Here is a 13950-nt window from a genome sequence, read left to right as displayed (position 1 = left end):
GCTCAAGTTCAACTTGTGCCAAATTACAATTATATCTCTACTCTCTCTTTCTTAAAAAAAACAACACAAGCCCACCAAAATACAAAACAAAAAATAAACCTCCCATCCTCCCCAAATGTTGCTTATCACATATTAAACTCTTAATTTCAGTTTATTTTTACTTCTTTTTAAAGTCTGCAATTCAGCAAGCTTTTCTTCATCCACCCAAACCAAGCTTCTGTTTATCTACCTTAACTCAGAGAACACATAAGACAAAAATTCAGCAAAATTAGTAATAAGGGAAGAGAGAGTCTTTTAGTCTCTTTTGTGACTTTGGTTATTGGTACATAGTAGTCACTCAAATATTTACTGAATGAATAAGAAATTATAGGCTTCAGATAAGGAAAAAGCTACCAGAATTTATGGATAAACTTAGAAAATGTTGACTAATTCCAGAATTCTGAAATGGAAGCTAATAGAACATATAATAAATATTGATTCAACAACATACAATAAATCTACAGATGTGTTTTTCCTCAGGGGATGATTTATAAATGTTCAGATTTTAGAGAGGGGTAGGGGGAGGAGAGGGGTAGAGGGGAGGGGAGGGGAGGGGAGGGGAGGGAGAAATCGATAAAAGAGAGAAACATCGATTGGTTGCCTTCCGTATGCACCCCGACCAATGATCGAACCTACAACCTAGGTATGTGCCCTGATGGGGAATCCAACCTGCAACCTTTTTGGTGCACAGGATGATGCTCCAACCAACTGAGCCACCTGGCTGGGGTGAAGCTAACAAGTTTTTAACGTCTCTCTTAAGAACATACAGAAGATGACAATGTAATCTAAAATAAGCTGAAACCTGCAGTATTGTTCCAACAATAGTTTAAACAAAGGTTAGAAAAAGACTTAGATAAGCATTTGACAGTAAATAGCATGGTGTAAGGCAAGCAACACTGTACCTAATATAACCTACAAACAAGTAGAAATAATTCTCCTGGCCCTACCATAGGCTGAATAAAGTACACAACTTTTTTTCCCCTTTCCTGAGAGCAGGGCTATCTAGATACCTTGCAATTATTAATTTTATTCCTCAGGGATCATGGCACCACAGTTCTGAGAGAAGACTTCAGTATATTCATTACTGGGAAAGCATCCCTTAAAGTATAAACAAATTACTTTTCTGGTTTACATAAATCTTTACAGTAAGTCTTAAAATATAAATAATAAAATTATTTTATGTTGAAAAGAAAATTGGAATTACGTTTGACAAGATCTTTTATATGTATAAATGTAGGAATAAGATCTTACATTTGTATTGTATTTTTTCAAATACCATTCACTATCTTGTCTTACATGGAATATATACTTTTCATAGCATTAAATGATCTTGTTTGATTACAAACAAGATTTTGTTTTATGCCATTTTCACTATATATCACAGTATGAACATTTTCCCACATCATCAAACACTTCTTCAAAGCATCATTTTAAAGGTTGTGAAAAAATTTGACTTGCTGAAATAAAACAAATGTTCATTTCTAAGTAATATAATTTTATAAAAATATGCAAGTTTAAGTGATGCTTTAAAAATTGTCCAGAAATTCTATGAGTAAACTAATTGAAGAGAAAACACACTTTTGATCAGCTGTCTTTGCTATTTCAATTATATGCAGAACAACATACTTTTTAAAGATAATTTAAATTCAAGTTCAAGTCAAATGTCTTTTGATCAACTAAGCTGTGGTTCTACCATGATCAACAATTTTATCTTTGCATTTTAGGAAGGATAACTAATTATTAGGTTTTCTTAGACACAATTTTTAGAATAGGAAACAATCCACTAAAATAACTTGATAAAAAGTCCAAGTACCTTAACTTCTTCACATAGTTCAGTAAGCCGAGCTTCTACATCCATATCCTCTGAAAGGATTAAAGAGCAATTAGAGAAAGTATTTCAATGTTAGATCTGAAATCTATTTTTGAAATTATATCAATTAAATTACCTTTTAAAAACCAGGTTAAGAAATATCTTGACTCTAATGAATTAAATGTCAATATAATGTATATTCATAAATATATTAATCATGTAGATAATGTGATAATCCTTATATTCTATGCTCTATTAAACAGTGTTTCAGTTCCCAAAAGAGGCTAACACGGTCAAGGAAATATTGACTATATACCTAAAGTAACTTGCACAACTGCATCACAGAAAAGACAAAACAATATAATTAAGTTTTCTTGCATTTCACATGCTGTAAATTCCACTAAAGCTTAGTATTTTGTCTTATATGTATACATTCCTTGCTTTTTACAAAAGCTATTGCTAAAAAATTCAAGTCAAATTAATCTTTATAACCAAAAAGTATGTAAAACATACCTGGAGTACAGGCTATTTAATAAAAAGGAATGACAAAATCCTCTTCAATAAAAAGTAAGTTTCGCCCAGCCAGGCGTGGCTCAGGCGGTTGAGCATCGACCTAGGATCCAGGAGATCAGGGTTCGATTCCTAGTCAGGGCACATGCCCGGGTTGCGGGCACGATCCCCAGTTGGGGGAATGCAGGAGGCAGCCGATCAATGACTCTCTCATCATTGATGTTTCTATCTCTCTCTCTCTCTCTCCCTTCCTCTCTCTGGAATCAATAAAGATATGTTTTAAAAAAAAAAAAAAAAAAAGGTAAGTTTCTAGTTTAGTTTAATATTCAGTTTTCGCCTGGCTGGGTGTGGTTCAGCAGCTGAGCATCGACCTAGGATCCAGGAGATCACAGTTCAACTCCTGGTCAGGCCATATGCCTGGGTTGTGGGCTCAATCCCCAGTCGGGAGTGTGCAGGAGGCAGCCAATCAATGACAACTCCTCATCACTGATGTTTCAGCTCTCTCTCTTTCTCCCTTCCTCTCTCTGAAATCAAAATATATTAAAAAAAATTAAAATTCAGTTTTCTATAAGTCTAACAGTGAGGCAAAATTTTTCCATACAATTCTGGTTTATTTAATGTATGCTACAACCATCTATTAAAAAGTTGTACACATTAATTTGCAATTAAAATGGTAACATTTACAAGGGAATATAGAAACTAACAGAACAGAAAGATTTATTAGTTGCTTTCCCTAAGTTCTGAAATACCATATTTAGATATATTTCATTTTTAATCAGAAATCAAACCAAAATGAGATCTCCTAAAGAACTATAATAGCATAGTTATAATCACACAAAATTCCATAATCTTGTTGCTCAAAGAGAGTTTAATTGATCATTCTCACACAAAGGCAAGAAAACTTTCTATGACATCCCTGAATTCACTCAACTGACTATCTTATAAGGCAGACTGAATGTTTACTACTTGATAAAAATAATGATAAACATTTAAATTTGATAAAATAAGCAGTTACAATTAAGTGGTAAATACAACCAAACTATGATGTGAACAGATATTCTACTGGTAACTAAAACCAGTAGAACACATATGTTTTGTAATTGACAAAATAAATGTATAAATAATATTGTATTTAGTTATTAAAATATACCAGGAAACAGATCACAAATTTGGTCAGCCCATTGATAACTAAAGAAATCTGCTAAGATTTCAAAAATCATTTCATTGTCAGATAAATCAGTGGCTTCTACTATTGGTTGCCAAAATTTAAAAAAAACCAGCAGCAGACCCTGTATTAAAATTGTAACTTTCATATGCCAATATCTGCTTTCACATTACTCATGATCTTTTCCAGTGATAGAAGAAAATGTTAGTTTTAGTAGTTATATATTCTGCCTAAGTATTTTTTTAAAATATAAAGCTTTTTAAAGTTTTGATACATTTTTTAAATCTTTACATACAAGATCTAAATGCATAAACTGGTACATTAGCATTATGGCTAGTGAAAGCTACTTCAGTGTAAACAACATCTTGAATGTTTAAAAGCAAAACTTAACCTCAAAATCTTTGAGTTCAAGTGATTTCAAAATCATTTAGGAGTGTTACCTGAATTAAAATTCTATTTTAATTAAGTTTTCGTCTTAACATGACATATATCTAACAACTTTATAGAAATGTAGAAATGTGATTATCTTATATAAAATCATTTACTTTCGCTCCTCCTGCTACTCTGAGATTACAGTCTAGAACATATCCTTCCATATTTTTCAAATATTCATATGTATACATAAATGAGTTTTGGAGTCCTTGTTTTACAAAAATGGGATTGTATTTTACACCCTTTCTGCAATTTGCCTTTTTCTCTCAGCACTACTCCATGGAACTCTGGTATACAGCCCTAAAGCATTTTTTTAAATGGCTGCATAATATTCCTTGGTGTGAGTACCTTATAATTTCTTCTATATTCCACTCTTCGCCAAATGATGGTCATTCATCTTTGTTTTCAGTGTTTTAACACTATGAACAATATTGCAATAAACATGCTTGTACATATATTTTTAGATATTAGTACTCTTATTTTATGATATAGGTTAACAAAAGTGGGGTTGCTAGGTCAAAGGGTAAAATGTATCTTATTTTCTAAATCCATCCATTTATTCATTCAACAGATATTAATAACATAGTTCAGAAAATGCCAATACAATGCTAGCTATTAAGAACCAAAAATACCTTGATAAATTACTTAATAAAAGTATTGATAAAAGTATAATTTAATTCATTACACTTTAGTTTTAAATCAAGTCTTTTCCCACCCAACTAAAAACTGGGCTCTTCTTTATATAGAGCTTATTACATAAATAGCATTCCATAGAATTATTTAGAATGTAAATCGATAGACTTACAATAGTTTAAATGAGAAGTATATATATATTTTCCAGTTCAACCACTTACTCTGTGTTTTTTTTTAGATTAAAAAAAAAATTACTGGGGAAGAAGTATATTTTTATTGCTAAAAAGAACACTAACATATGTCACAAATGACCACAATCAAATTCTTTAATTTTAGTTACTTTACATGAGAATATAAAATTATATTACAAAATAGTGATCATAATAAATCTTCAACCTTTGTTTTTTCTTCCTGATAAGAAATTCAGTTCCACTCTTAAGTTTTAGTGAAAATTGACGCAGCTTAAATATTTCTGAGCTAGTTTTCATCTGAGAAGTGTTAAGAAAGATTTTTGGCTCCTTAATTTACTTTTGTTCATACTCCTAAAAATGAAGAAACACTGTGATTTTATTTTTTATTTCTATAGCCTTTTATAACTTTTAAAAAATGTAATTGTGATGGTCTACCCAATGTAAAGCAAAAACTTTCAATATACTTATCAAAAAATAGTGAATTAAACTCTATTGCTAGTCAATAACAAGTCTAAAATATATAGGGATAGGGAAATACATCAACAAAATAATGAAATTAAAATATTTCCTTTACAATATGTAACATATCTGGATAGTGGTGACTGATACTACTTGCTTTTTAAATTTAGAATAAAAAATAAATGCAAATTGACACAAAAAACAAAACCAGATAATGAAGATGTTTCTCTTCTTTATTTCTGTAATGCATGAAATCAGCTTCAGTTTTTAAACCACATTTTATTATCACTAGCCCTAACCAAAGATAAATTGAAGGCAGTATCATTAAACCAACAAATCCTGGCAATAAACATGGCTTCCAAAAGTGCTGTTTGTGGGAACTCTAAAAGATATGGAAAGAGCCAAAGAAATCTCTGCATTTACCATTTCCAGTTTTAAATAAAAACTTCAATATTACAAATTAAGAAATTAACTAAAGCTTATTTACAAACCAAATTCTAAAAGTTCTTAAATAAGGGTGGTAGAAACATATTATATTAATAAATACATATTTATAAAATTTGACACTAATTTAAAGCAAAATTTCATACTAATTTAAAGGGATTATTTACTTAACCTATTTGTTAACATACCTAGACAGGTGTCTTTCTGGGTTCGTGGCTGTTTTCTTCTGAGAAGGCGTTCATAAAGGACCTGCATGTTGGCCTTGGCTAGTTATAAGGATTGCACACAGCACTAGTTACTATACTCCTTTTACAACAAAATTTATTAGAATTTCCGAAGTTGTTATTAATAGGCTTAGCATTGACCTGATAGTGCAGTTAGAACTCTAAAGCAGAATCTTTGCGTTAGTTAATTAGCTTATTAGAATCACAAATGATGTACATTCAAGTTTATATTACTTTGTTTTCTATTTAAATGTATGCATCACTCAATATTTCATAATCCATATTTTTATGTTTTAATTTCTTAGACTCAAAATTTTAGAGTTGGCAGTGATCTGAGAGATCAGCTAAGTCAAACCCTTGCTTTTACAAGTGTAGATACTGGGGCCCAGAAAGGTTACCACATTTGCCAAAGCCTAGATTCCAGAACTTGTGACTCTCATTTTCAGTTAGAGCTGCTTGCACCAAACCAATATTTAACTCTATGTCATCAAAAAAATGTACATCATTCATCTAGGAGAAAAATAAGGCAAAAGCAGAAAGGAATTCAAGGCATATATTAAAAGATGGAGTAGAGTTTAGATACATTCAAAGTATGGTGGAGTTTAAGACTTTTAAATATATATTTATTTGAATACTCAAGAAAAATGCTAAGTAGTAGAAGGAAATAAAATACATCCTTTAATCAAGAACTACTTTAAGTCCACTTATTAAAACTGATGAATATGATGATGTTTAGTCAGCAGTGTTGTATGGATGTATTATTTAGTGCCTACAATTTAATTTTGCTAGAATAAAAGTAAACAACGTTAATATCAATAGCTAAGAATATGCAGTAGTTTTACTGAAGTGTTGATAGTATTTTTAGAGGTTCTTCTAGAAGATGCATTCAAGAATAAACTAATAAACTGTCAAAATAAATAGAAAATATAAATAGTAATGAAAAGTTTAAGAATAACACAAAGTATTATCAATAAATATTTATTGAAGATGAGTCTTGATTTTAAAAATCCCTAGGAAACTGCTATAAACTATGTGTTGATGCTTATATACTTCTCAAGTAGCAACAAAAACTGCATTGTGCTGTTTTATTCATTCATTCACTCATTCAACAAATATATTTTGAATAAATACTATGAATAAGGTAGTAATAATTTTATTCTATCACTATTATTTACTTGTTAAAGTCTAGGTTTGCTTTAGAATTTTATTTTTTGATAAAATATATTAACCATATAATTTGGAATAAAGTTGATATCCATTTAGTAAATAATCTCCTGAAATTAAATATAAGGGCTCTTTTAATTATGAAATTTTCTACGTTACATCTAGAAGCCCAAACAGATGACAAAAAAAACAATCCTTATCTGAGAGAAAATCAAAAGCCTTATAAAATGATCACACTGAAGTTAAAGTAATAAATTAGCAATAAAGTGCTAATACCGTCTAAGCTTTTTGAAATAAGTCTTTGCCTTTGAAAAGAGATGCTCGTTTTCTTTAAACATTACTTTCTTTTAGAGAGAAATATTTAAGTTAAAATAGGTTTTATGTGTTTTTTCATTTGCAAATATAAATCTACTTGAAAATTAAATGCTGATAAACATCTTCCTTCCTTATACAAGCATATATAGGCCCATCTCATATATGACTCCACATTAAAAATCACAAGAAGCCCAGTCTTGTGGGTGAGTTTCTCTCGTTCATTCCTATGCTGAACTGATTACTTATTAAGGGAAGGGAGAAGTCAAAGCTTTTTAAAGAGTGAGAACCTATTCTTTCCTCAGTACCTGTATCTCAGTACCTGACATAAAAAGCCCAAGGGAATTATATCATTAAAAAGTTTTACAGCGAGAGCTGCTTTACACCTTGTCTTTTGGATGTCCTCATCTTTCCTGCCAGACTCATGCACCAACGTGGTTCCCTTTAATCTCCCTATCTTTCAAATGGAATCTACTTTGCATATACAGTCTCAAACCTAATAAGTGACAGAAATGGCTCCAAACATGCACTTTTAAGCACTATGAGCTAATGCCTCCATGAATTCTACTACAGCATTCAACGTCAAAACTACTAACAAATTTTTTTGTAGAAATGTTATTACACACGCTTCTAAGTTTCACACCACTACTTTTTATAACACTACTTTTCAGGCACCTGGTACTGTCCTTCATTAATATTGTGGTTTAATAATTTTGTGGTCTGGTCATTAAATCTAAATTAATCAAAAAATTTTATATAATTCTTCTAAGAAAATGTGTCTGAGTTTCAAGGAGCCAAGCTGAAAAATACATGGACCATAATTTTTCCATTAATTGAGGATAACTGATAGTCTAAATTAGTCTATTCTACAAACAATTCTTTCATTTTAAAAAGTTTACATTTTAGGCAGTTGTCCCCTACAGGATTTTCCTAAGGGAAATAGAAGGATTCTAAGTACATGAAATAATAGCAAGGAAAAAGAAAATTTCAGAGGACAGTAATCAAAAGGCTTCCACACTTCCATTTTTATCTTTAGGAAGAACACATGAGCAAAAAAGAACAAACACACTTTCCTATTGGTAGTGTATGTATGCATACATTGGGATTTTTGCATCAAACATTCTAAACAGTCAATCTGTATCTGTTTCTCCTTAAGTCAAAAAAGTGTGAACTGTCTAACGAAATTAATCAAACCCTCTGGAGTAGTTGCTGACAGGGAATGGGACAATAACCAGAATTTTCTCACAACTGAATTTAAGTAAGGTACAAATTATTTCACTTTCTTACAATTCTTTTGTATCTCAAAATAGGCAATTATAGGCTAGTCTCAAACCCAATAATTATTTTCAATAATGATGACTATTTTTGAGTGCATCAATGTTGTTAAAAGACTGAGATTCTTGAACAAAGAAACAAACAAAGAACACTGAATAATTTAAGTAAAATTTTAAAAGTAACTCGTGATTTATTCAAATATCTAATAAGAATAATTTATTCTGAAGAGATCATTAAAATGTGCTTTTATGGTAAGCTATTACCTGATATTTTAAAATAAAAGCTTATAAGTAACTTATTAAAAGTCTAAATAAAATATATTTTTGTTAATCCCAATAATTTGTCTTTTGTGAAATTATATATGTAAGAAAATTTTGCAAACTACCAATGACATACAAAATTAAGGCAATATGATTTTTTTTCTCATGTACTGTAACATATATGCAGATATTACTGTTGGATTAAAACTAAAGTTTAATTTTTAAAATTATTTAAATAATTTTTAAAATGTTAAAACTGAGTAATGTTATTCTTTTCTTAAGTGAAATGAAAGAAATAAGATCTGAGATCACTTAAAACCAAATGTATATAAAAATGTCCAAAGTATCTACACTCTTCTTAAATTGTTAAATATTGGAAGTATGGATTTAACTGATCTTCCTATGATTCTACAGATAATAACATTCGCTTTCCAGTATGCTTTCTGGTTATAGTCGAAGAGGAGTAGTATGTGGATATATGCTTTTATAAAAAAATCTATCAAAAGACTCATTTCAAACTTAGCACCAAGGAGTTAGTTCTCAATATAAAAAAGTATTTAATTGCAGAAAGTAGCTACCAAAGATGGAAAAAGATGGAACTGAGAGAGAAGAAAAAGTGAAGCACATAAACACTGTAGTATAGAAAAACTATGTCAAAGCTGATAACTAGCAATATGGGAATGAAGAGAATTACTTGAACTATAGGATAAGTCTGACTACTTTCAACATACCTAGTTCTACTTTCTGACAAGAGGGAATCTCTTCTGTTACCGTAATGAAGTAGCTGTGCAATCCCTTGAAGGCTAGCAGCAATGTGGCACAAAGGGTATAATGAAAATGATAAGCATGATGTAGGAAGGAGTCTGCAATAATGAAGCTGCAACCCTAAACAAAGAATAGATTTAGGATATTGAGTATTAGTAACCAAAACTCTAAAAATATTACACTTGAAACTTAGAGAAATAAAATAAAAACCTTAAGCATTTACTAATTACAGTTATTTTAAAACATAAGAAATTCACCAATATTTTAGGGAGTTGCTCTTTTCGATGCAAGTAATTTAAACATGAAATGCAACTCTAGTAATTTCAGTTATAGTGGATTTTTAAAACAAGATTATGATTTTTAAAAATTTGAGGTCCAAATTACATTTGGACTGAGGGAAAGACACTCTGCCTTTATAGTATAATTCCCTTCTCCTTTTAGAGGAGTAATGGCTATACTTGTACTACTGCAAGTTGGGTCTGACTTTGCCAATTGTTCTTTACAGGCACCTCTAGAATGATTCTACCAGTTCTGTTAAGAGAGCAACAGATGCCAGTAACAAGTTTAAAAAAGCAGTGACTCTCAAAAATCTCGATTAAATTGGTAAAATCTTGAAGTCATTGTTTTTTTCAGAATAAACAACTGAAAACAACCAATTTTCTTAAGATCATATTTAATTAGGTCTGTAAGTTGTTGAGCTCAAAACATTAATAAAAGAAATATCACATCCACAGATAAAACATTAAAGAAATATCTCATTTGAAATAAAAAGGAAGAAAGGGTTTATAAATATATCAGTTCTTACATCTGGTGACAGCTGTTTTGTGTAGTTAATACCAAAGACCACACTTTCAAGAGTCGGAATCACAGAATCTCTGTTTTGTGCTGGTGCATTTCTATTTAACCAAGTAGTCTTCACAGGGCGAGGAAAGCTGAAGGAATAAGTATTACATTATTATGGTCACAATAGTCAATTTGAATGTTAAGTTAAATGTTTACAAAAGAAAGTCTAGGAATAGAATAAAGAGCAAGGGTTTTGCACGGCGATGATGTAAAGTATTCCAAGGTAATTTTTCCTTTAATAATTTGAATTATTAAAGACACAATGAAAAAATATATATATATAACCAAGACTAGATTCTTGAGATTATTTCTTTATAATTGGACTTCAGGGAGCCTCAAAGGATCCTAAAGATAAAACAGGGTGGGACCCAGAGTAGCTAAATGACAAGTGAGTGTCAAGCTTTAATTTGGAAATATTGATCTGTCAGAACTGTAGTTATCAACTTTTCAAAGTTAACACTTAATCAAATATGAATTCTACATAGAGAAGAGCTCCCACTTACTTTTACATAACTGATTTAATGGCTATAGTTGGATTGAACATAGAAATTGTTTTAAAGAGAATGATAATATTATAAATTAAAATTTTTTCACTTTGTTTAAAGGATAAAAAAGTTCACTTATAATAACACTTCAGGAAAAACTTGTCGAAGCATAAATAATAAGGAATGTTACCCTTAACATGATCCCTCTACCAGCACGCCACCAGCAAAAAGCTTTCCTTTACCCTTTCCTTGCTTCCCTTCTCCAACCTCTCATTTACAGGCAAAGAAAGGTAGGGAAAGATGTTCCTTCTTTCAGGGTAAAATTCTAGCAGCAAAAGAGAGGATATCAGGGCCCATGGCTGCTAGGTAAAGAACAGAACCTCAGATGTTGCAGGCACCTCATTTTCTTTTTCAGTCACTAACCAAAGCCAACACTTAATCCTCTTGGCTTCTGATTCTGAGCCAAAAATGTCCTCTCCTTCCAGCAAACAGTCTCTAGGAGATGGCTGTCCCTTTCTCCTACTATTCTGTGGCAAAAACTGCTGTATTACAAGAGGAAGCACACATTTAACTCACTATGATTAGTATGAATATCACTACTCTATTCAGGGTCTTAAAAAGCAACATTAATAATCTGACCTAACCTCTATGAACTGTACATTTTTCAGAAGAGAAAGTAAGCCAGTGCTATAAAGAAAAAGGAATGATAGATTTAGTTTAGTTAGGGATTCTTATTGAAAATACAAAAATAAGAGATTCAGAAAACTAGAGCGTATTTTATAAACAAACTTCTATCATTAAAACTTAACATGTAATTCACACAAAAATATTATATACTACTTATTTCAAAGTTATATTTCTTGTCAGAAAAGTTTCATTCCGTTATCATGTTATTATATATTAATTTATTCAATCAGAATCTGAAAATTTTTGACGAAGTTTATGATCAAGTGCTATTTACAGAAGTTACAGCAATCCAGAACATTCTCAAAAGCCTAAGAGGTAAGACCAAGATGGCAAAACACTAGTTACTTATTAGAGAACGAGATCTTCCTAGAGAATAAGGAAGGCAAAGCAAGTCATGAAATAGATTTCTTCCTGGCCCTGTGCCCTAAAAGAGATAATGGGAAAACATAACAGAAAAGGTTCTCACAGTTTTTAAAACAATGTAAAGGTATGCCACAGGAGGCTCTTACTTGTGGGCTATATGTTAAATTGTGTGGGTCTTCTACAAATTCTGAGGATAATTCTACAAAATTACCTAGTTTTCTGATAAATTCGTTTAATATCATAACATTTAAGCATTATCCCTAATATCAGTTGTCGGAATAAGACTTATGCCAGGAATTATACAGTAGTTCAAAAATCAAATCAATCTGGAGTCTTTTCATGTAAGTTTCTGATTTGAATAGTGTCCATGAATTGCCCATACCATAAGGATGTTGTTTTATTGTAAAAACTAGAGCTTGAATTGTATTCTTACATTAATAAAAGAAAATCCATCTCCCCAGGGAAGTGGGCAGAGAAAATAATTATCCCAATGCGTTTATTATGATCCAGAATTTTATGCACTTTTAAGCTAAAATGATATACATAAAATAATTTTAAAAGGTTTAGAAAAGATGTATAAATTTGGTTAATGACTTAGAAAACAAGAATTACTGTATAGTATATATAGATTTAAAAAGATAAAATAAGTTCATCCAGCGAAGAGACAAATAAAAAAAAAAACTACGAAAAAATGAATATACTTTTCCAGAGAGTGAATAATTACAGCATAGCATCACACAAAAACATAGATTCAGACTAAACAATGCTGTATGATTCTTTCCAGACTGCATTATTTTTCTTAGTATATTTGACAATGATTACTCCATATATCTGTGATAATAAAGTTATCAATCTAATGTTTGCATGCTCTTCAATTTTAAATCAATATTTTAGTATAAAATGAATTTATTAAATAACTATGAATTAGAAATTCCTTACTAATGAAGTTATCTTTATCAAAGTATATGTTTTCACTATAAAAATAAAAGACATTACATTAATAAAGACCAGAGTATTGGTTAAAATTACCTTATCAGTGGCTGGTGTAGTGCAACTAAAGATGCATGGACTGTAACAGACACAACAGAAAGGTGGAAATAATCAAACATAACATTAACATGATGATGAAGGCCTCTATGGACGTTAAAGTGCAGCTTCAAGGTTCGGCTACTTATTAGTTGCAAGGCATTCAGATCATCTGCCCTATAAAAAGCAACATATTTTTATATAAGTATAGACTATTTCATAAAGGCCAATACTTCGTAAAGCTGTTTAAACATTCAGTTATTTAACTACTTTTTAAAAACTGTTAATGAGAATCATTTTTAAAGCAGCAAGTTTGCATTAGACAGCAAATAAAGTCTAACAATAAGATCCTACCTATAGATGTCTATCAATCTATGATATGGATTTTCTTCACTAATGTCTCTATAAAGTGAGTCTTTCTTGATATGTTAGAAATTAGTCTCATCTTATATTAAATTTTTTCCATAGAAATATTGTTTATTATAAGGTTGCGGTATCAATAGGTAAAATCTGATTAAAATAAATCCTAAAAGATATTTAAAATTATTTTTATTGTACAAAATTTTGTTATTAAATGCTTCCTAAAGATAAGCTAACCATGGGTAGATATTTAGTCTGTCTTTAGATATACACATACAAGATATCTGAAACAATTCCATGAAAATGATATCCAAAATATATGTACACACATATATATTTTAACCCATACATACACACATTATAATTATCTACAGCTAATAAACTACTTACTCATTTCAGCTTACTCCACCTAAAGAATTATTTCTTGGTTTAAAAAATCTCTTAAGGAATTATTTGTAATAAATAAGTATTACAGAGGAGCAATAGCTACCACGTAAAAAATT

General features: G+C 30.4%; 1 protein-coding gene across 6 annotated transcripts in view; it reads right to left on the bottom strand.

Annotated features, from left to right (window-relative positions):
• Positions 1-13950, bottom strand: part of FAM135A (family with sequence similarity 135 member A) — an 82725-nt gene that overhangs the window by 38702 nt on the left and 30073 nt on the right. For 4 of the 6 annotated variants that reach the window (XM_087817468.1, XM_016195556.2, XM_016195560.2 and 1 more), the window contains 5 exons: positions 13091-13264; positions 10489-10615; positions 9650-9803; positions 5872-5949; positions 1853-1902 (listed from right to left, as the gene is read on the bottom strand). In XM_087817468.1, coding sequence (XP_087673594.1) covers positions 1853-1902; positions 5872-5949; positions 9650-9803; positions 10489-10615; positions 13091-13264 — 583 coding nt within the window. The remainder of the gene's footprint in view (positions 1-1852; positions 1903-5871; positions 5950-9649; positions 9804-10488; positions 10616-13090; positions 13265-13950) is intronic. The other 2 variants (XM_016195557.2, XM_016195561.2) reach the window with 1 other exon arrangement.

The sequence above is a fragment of the Miniopterus natalensis genome, chromosome 5 (assembly GCF_054644295.1).
Source record: "Miniopterus natalensis isolate mMinNat1 chromosome 5, mMinNat1.hap1, whole genome shotgun sequence".
Taxonomy (NCBI): domain Eukaryota; kingdom Metazoa; phylum Chordata; class Mammalia; order Chiroptera; family Miniopteridae; genus Miniopterus; species Miniopterus natalensis.
This window is presented reverse-complemented; position numbering and strand designations above follow the sequence as displayed.